This window comes from Silene latifolia, chromosome X (genome assembly GCF_048544455.1).
Source record: "Silene latifolia isolate original U9 population chromosome X, ASM4854445v1, whole genome shotgun sequence".
Lineage (NCBI taxonomy): Eukaryota > Viridiplantae > Streptophyta > Magnoliopsida > Caryophyllales > Caryophyllaceae > Silene > Silene latifolia.
Window position 1 is genome coordinate 107,386,580 of NC_133537.1, and position 6,886 is coordinate 107,393,465.

General features: G+C 44.4%; 1 protein-coding gene across 1 annotated transcript; it reads right to left on the minus strand.

Annotated features, from left to right (window-relative positions):
* Positions 1-2,386: 2,386 nt before the first annotated feature.
* LOC141618036 (uncharacterized) lies at positions 2,387-6,145 on the minus strand. The gene is made up of 7 exons (XM_074435159.1): positions 5,826-6,145; positions 5,394-5,480; positions 5,089-5,183; positions 4,266-4,450; positions 3,568-3,897; positions 3,148-3,342; positions 2,387-2,401 (listed from the first exon to the last, which is right to left on the minus strand). The coding sequence occupies exons 1-7, from the start codon at positions 6,143-6,145 to the stop codon at positions 2,387-2,389; spliced, it is 1,227 nt and encodes a 408-aa protein (XP_074291260.1).
* Between the last annotated feature and the right edge of the window lie 741 nt (positions 6,146-6,886).

A 6,886-nucleotide genomic window follows, 5' to 3' on the forward strand; every position in this document is an offset into this window, starting at 1 on the left:
AAATATATTCATGAATATCGGTGTTCAAACTCAAATAGCAAGCCAAACCCGTCTCAACACGAATAAATGAAACCAAAATTGCCCCGGAAGATTCGAGTGACCCAAGGCAGGCTCGTTATTTGACACATTGTCATCCATATTCCTAGTAGACCTGACAAACAGGTCAACCGGGTTGGGTCAGTTCCGGGTTTGCATGACGTCGAGTAAGGTCGGGTAATTTCGGGTTCGGGTCATTTTCAAGTCAGTTTTATCAAATTATTTATTGAATATGGATACTAGTTAGTGTTACAGTGTGAAACAATAAACATTCGAGTCGGGTCAAACTTATCGAGTTTATTCCCAAATATGCATAGCTACCTAAGGAGAATTGGTGCACAGCTGGGAGGTTTTGTTCGCGTTGATGAGGCGCCACTGCCGGAGCTAGAAAGGGCAGTGGGCTTTCGAGTCCTTCATGATGTTCGAAAGCCTTTTGAAAAAATCTGTTGAACCAAATGATCGTGTTTTGACGTTCAAAGTGAAGTATGAGAGGTTGTCAACGTATTATTATGGTTGTGGGGTACTAGGCCATGGAGAGAAAGATTGTGATGGCGGTCCCTATGATTCAGGAGAGCTACTTTATGGAGATGATTTACGGGCTCCACCAAGACGAGTGGCGCGAGTGTATATGGAGAGGGATTGTACGAAAGCAGACGATAGAAGAAGGGTTGGGGATGAATATTAGAAGAGGGAGGACGATGAGGTGGAGAAGATGATAGCGAGATTGCAAGTTATTGCCATAACTAATAAATTGACGAAGAAGGCTAATGTGCGGGTCTGGAGAGGAATACAGGTGTGAGGGGTGACTCGCAGGTGATGGTGGTGATGCCAGATGAGAGGAGGGAGGAAGAGGGTAGGATGTAATACTCCACTGAACGGAAAACGTCATTCGGGTGGGGTAACCCCTTGAAGAGATCCACTGATAGACTTAAAATCTGACTAGTACTTAAAGGGATTGAAAGTACTACTCATATCTATAAAGTGCACTTTCTTTTCTGGTTATCCATGCAAAAGAACTCCACAGTTAAGCATGTTTGGCTGAGAGTAGTCTTATGATGGGTGACCTCATGGGAAGGTTCCCAATATGCGCATGAGTGAGGAGAAAATGCGCTGGAAAGGACCTGTGTTGATCTGTGGGCCATGTACACAGCCTGACAAGCTATCGTGAGTGACCACTCCCGACCCTAGGTTTGGGCCGGGGTGTTACATAGGAGGAGTGTGGTGGCTGGATGTATACCTCCGAGTTCGAGGGGATTAAATAGCATGGAGGTGGAGAAGACCGTGGCTGAAGTAAGGTGTGTGGAGGAAAGTGAGGCTGGGACTGCATTCGAGAATTTAATCTTCAAGGAGGGTCGAAAATGGAGACGATTGGTGACAAAGGTGGATACGGGTCAAATTGAGAGGGCTGTAAATTTCGGTGAGAATTCTAAGAGGAGCGGGGAGGATGGAGATGATGATATGATTCTTAATACGAAGAAGGCTCTAATTTACAGGGATGTGTATGTAACACCCCCATATAACAAGGTGCCTTACCAAGGACCACCCTAGCATATAATGGTGCTACCATCTCGGTTACCCGAGGCAAGTATATCAACAGTGACCATCAAAGAACGATTATTAAAAGTTAACTTATTACATGTTTCAAAACCAAATCCAAAGTATAAAGAAAAGTGAACCAACTAAAACTGAAAAAGTATCAAAAGACTCATGACAGCGGAAGCTAAGACTCTAGGTGATGACACTCCCTTCCTCAATCCCGCAGCTATCATAAATCATCACCTGTCAATCAACTGCTCACCATCCCCGAATGGATCACCACAGTTTTGTAAAATATAAACGGGGTCAGTTCACTGTATAATCAAGATAAGAAATCACAAACACAACCAATACAATCCAATCGTAATACCATCTCCAAACTTCATTTTTAACAAGTAACCGACTACACACCTAAGTGTGTACCCCTGCCAGGTTACCCATCGCAACAGGTAACCCTCACCACCAGTGGGGGCCGCACCCTTGCCCACCTAAGCCCCGCTCATCGCAACGAGCAAATAATCCATGTCGATTAATGTGCACATCCCCCTTGTGACGGGAACCACAAGGGGCGAAGCAAGGGCGTGAAGCCATTCCCGATGATGACTCCACTCAGTCGAGGGCGCACCTCGAGAACCATAGACAAACAACAACCAAGCCAAACATCCAAGAATTACAATTTTAATAACAATACTAATCATGCCAGTACATCAATCATCACCGTCTTAAGTCAATTACACAGGCAACTGAGTAGAGAAACCATACCTTATTATGAATCCGAAATCACAAGCAATCACCGGAAGCTAGATCTGTTCCTTTACGAATCCTTCACCTAACAGTAATCACAATAATACTATATCACAATCCATACCAATCCACTCTTTTCCCAATCTAAACCATAAGGCCAAAACCCTAAAAGACAAAGTAACTAATTAACAAAGTACTAGTGACTTACCAACGAAACCGATATGGAAAAGACGAATGGAAGACTCGCGATCGATCAATTAGCCTTTGGAGTGATTAGGGTGATTAGAGAGATGATGAACGTCGTTAGGTTTTGTAAAAATGATTTGTAAACTGTTAAAATGTAATTTATAATCTCTAATCACCTTAATCAAAACCGTGGAAATTAATCCTGCAGACCTGATACTCGGTCGAATACTTGGGATACTCGGCCGAGTACGACCTACTCGGCCGAGTAACTCACTACTCGACCGAGTGCTCCTGGGCAGTAGCCTGATCAGAAGTCACACGAAAACCTACTCGGCCGAGTTCCCCCTATTCGGCCGAGTAGACTATGATCAGAAAACCGTGGTATTACATTCTTCCCTCCTTAAAACGAATTTCGTCCCCAAAGTTCACACCATACCAAAAAAAAAGCAACACTAACCACTCAAAGGCAACAACAACTACTCAAAGGTACCAACAACACCAACTATGACCAACAAAACAACCCAACTATAGCTCAAAGATATAAACAACACAACCATCTCGACCTCAAACTAACCTAAAACAAACATACGACCATCTCCTACCCCACTTAAAAGACAACGGTTACGTCCCCGTAACCACACATACCTGGTCAAAAAGGTGAGAAAAGAGCTCTCTCATAGACTCCTCCGGTTCCCAAGTGGCCTCTTCCACATTGCGATTAGACCATAGCACCTTAAGTAAGACGGTCTCGCCATTGCGTACCTTGCGTACCTTGCGATCCAAGATCTCCTTAGGAACCTCTGCATAAGTTAGAGACTCATCTAACTCGCTATTCTCAACCTCAAGCACATGTGACGGATCACTCACATACTTCCGGAGTTGTGATACATGAAACACATTATGAACCCGATCAAGCGATGGTGGTAAAGCTAGCCGATAGGCTAATTTACCTATCCGGTCTAAAATCTCTTAAGGACTGATGAACTTCTGACTCAACTTTCCTCGCTTACCAAACCTCATCACTCCACGCATAGGTGACACTTTCAAGAGAACCTTGTCACCTACCGCAAACTCGATGTCCCTACGATGCAAGTCCGCGTAACTCTTTTGCCTATCTTGAGCTGCTTTCATCTTCTGGCGAATCAAGTGTACTTGCTCAATCATGTCTTGGACCATTTGTGGCCCCAAAACCACAGCCTCAGCACTATCATCCCAACACACTGGACTTCTGCACTTCCTGCCATACAAAGCCTCAAAAGGTGTCATCCTAATGCTAGAGTGATAGCTGTTGTTGTATGAAAACTCGATCAAGTCCAGCCTATCCTCCCAACTTCCACAGAATTCCATAGCACCAGCTCGTAACATATCCTTTAGGTTCTTGATAGTCCTTTTAGTCTGACCATTTGTCGCAGGATGAAATGTTGTACTAATCTTTAAGGTAGTTCCCATCAGTTCCTGCAACTCTTGCCAAAACCGTGATACGAACCTCGCATCTCGATCCGATAATATATCATTTGGCACCCATGTAACCGAACCACATGCTTCTTGTATCCCAAAGCTAGTTGAATCTTATTCCAAGTGTCTTTCGTTGGAATAAAGTGAGCTGACTTTGTTAAATGGTCGACGATCACCCAAATCATATTGTTACGTTGTTGAGTCCTTGGTAACCCCAGTATGAAGTCCATAGAGATCGACTCCCATTTCCATTCCGGCACCTTAAGTGACTGAATCTTACATTGTGGTCTCCGTTATTCCCTCTTTACCCTTTGACAAGTTAAACACATAGCCAAGAACTCAGCAACATCTTTCTTCATATTAGGGCACCAAAACGTCATTAAGTCCTTATAGAGCTTGTCACCGCCCGGATGTACTGAATAAGGAGTGAAATGAGCCTTTATCATGATCAACTTTTTCAAGTCCACGTCACTAGGTACGCACCATCTCCCATCTGTGTGGATAGAAAACCTTGAAACTGTGCCACTCTCAACACTTGACTTCCACTCTTAAATCTCGGGATCAAGTTCCTGTTTCCTCTTTATGTCACCATACAAGTCAGGCTCGATAGTCAAGTCACCGATGGCATCACCCTTTCGAATCATATGGACCCCCATCTTAGTCATCTCATCCCTCAGCTTCATCAAAGACATAACAGTGCATAACGAATGCACACTCTTTCTACTCAAAGCACCTACCACCACATTAGCCTTCCCCTCATGATAGATGATCTCCATATCGTAGTCTCCAATCAACTCCATTCCTCGCCTCTGTCGCATGTTCAACTCATTCTGTGTATAGATGTACTTCAAGCTCTTATGATCCGAAAATACCTTAAAGGTCGCCCCATAAAGATAGCGCCTCCAAATCTTTAGAGAAAAAACCACGGCACCCAGTTCCAAATCGTGAGTAGGATAGTTCTCCTCGTACAGTTTCAGCTGCCTCGAAGCATAAGCGATAACTTTCCCATTCTACATCAAGACACAACCTAACCCATTCTTTGAAGCATCACTATATACCTCAAAGTTCTGACTTTCCTCAGGTAGAGCTAGAATGGGAGCTATGGTCAAACGCTCCTTCAAGGTTTGGAACCCCGTTCACAACTCTCCTCCCAACGGAATCTGGTCTCTTCCCTCATCAAAGCTGTCATAGGCCTAGAAATCTTCGAGAAGTCTTTCACAAACCTCCTGTAGTAGCCAGCTAAACCCAAGAAACTCTGAATCTCAGCAACATTCTTTGGTGCTTCCCAGTTTGACACCGCCTCAATCTTACTAGGATCCACAGACACTCCATCTCTCGAGATCACATGGCCCAGAAAAGCCACTTTCTCTAACCAGAACTCGCACTTAGATAGCTTGACATACAACTGATTATCTCGCAAGGTCTGTAGTACTAACCTTAGGTGCTCCTCATACTCCTCCTTAGCCTTAGAGTAGACCAAGATGTCATCAATAAAGACGACCACAAACCTATCTAAGAACGGGCTGAAGATCCAGTTCATAAGATCCATGAATACCGCTGGTGCATTAGTCAACCTAAATGGCATCACTACATACTCATAGTGACCATACCGCAACCAAAAAGTTGTCTTTGGAATATCCTCATCTGGTATCCTCAACTGGTGATAACCCGACCTCAAATCGAACTTAGAAAACACTCCTGCGCCACTCAGCTGGTCGAAAAGATCATCAATCCTTGGCAAAGGATACCTCTTCTTCTTGGTGACATGGTTTAACTCTTTATAGTCGATGCACAGCCTGATACTCCCATATTTCTTTTTCACAAACAAAACTGGCGCACCCCAAGGTGATACACTAGGTCGAATGTACCCCTTGTCTAGCAACTCATTCAACTGCTTCTTCAACTCTTCCAACTCTTTAGGTCCCATCCGGTATGGTGCTTTAGATATAGGTCCCGTCCCTGGTTTGAGTTCAACACTAAAGTCGATGTCCCTCTTAGGAGGTAACCCCGGTATCTCATCTCGAAAAACATCACTGAACTCCCCAACCACCGGTATGTCAGATGATGTTGGCTCCTGTACTCGCATATCCCTCACATGACAAAGGATTAGAGGACACTTCTTCCTCAAACATGGCTTTAAAGTCATTACCGTGATCAAATTCATCTTAGGCTTTACCACGAAACCCATATATGTCACCTTGACCCCCTTAGGCCCTTTTAAAGACACTCTCTTTTGCCGACAATATATCTTAGCCTCATACTTGCCCAATCAGTCCATCTCGACTATGACTTGAAACCCATCCATAAGAAACTTTAACAGATTGACCGGTAAATCTACTTGCCCAACCATCATGGACACCCCTCTAAATAACTTAGAACATGACACTGAGTCTTCCGAAGGTATAAACACGTTATCTTTTACCAACTCATACTCTCCCAAACCCATAGCTAAGGCATGACTCCTAGACACAAAAGAGTGGGTTGCCCCTGAATCAAACAGAACAAAAGACGGCATGTTATGCCCAAGGAAAGTACAAGTAACGACATGAGCATCATCCTCAGCTTCCTGCTTGCCCATCATAAAAAGCGTCTCGCTATTCTTATGGCCTCCACCTTGGACCGTAGTTGCTGAAGTGGTAGGCTTGGCAGCCGAGTTCTGCGTTACACTGTTGTTTGGACGCTGGTAGGACCCTCCGTTATTGCGGTTGTGGCCGCCATTGTTGTTGCTTTGGCCTCCATGGTTACTCCATGACCCAACTGGCCTATTACTAACCAAACTCTAACTTGGAGCATGCGAAAAGTTCCCTTGGTATGACCTCAGAAAACTTCCTCCTCCTCTTGTAGCGCTCGTACACTCATACCTCTTGTAACCCGTACCACCGCAGTTGAAACATGTAAGATTGGAGTTATCACTAGTACTCCGACCGCC

Excerpts from the sequence above, each read along its gene's own strand:
- LOC141618036 (XM_074435159.1), bottom strand. The coding sequence starts at position 6,145 with ATGGGTTTCGTGGTAAAGCCTAAGATGAATTTGATCACGGTAATGACT. Across the intron at positions 4,451-5,088 it reads GGAGGAGAGTTGTGAACGGG|ATGGGAGATGGTGCGTACCT; the intron begins GTTCCAAACCTT and ends CTATCCACACAG. Across the intron at positions 3,343-3,567 it reads GTAGGGACATCGAGTTTGCG|GTTGAGAATAGCGAGTTAGA; the intron begins GTAGGTGACAAG and ends CATGTGCTTGAG.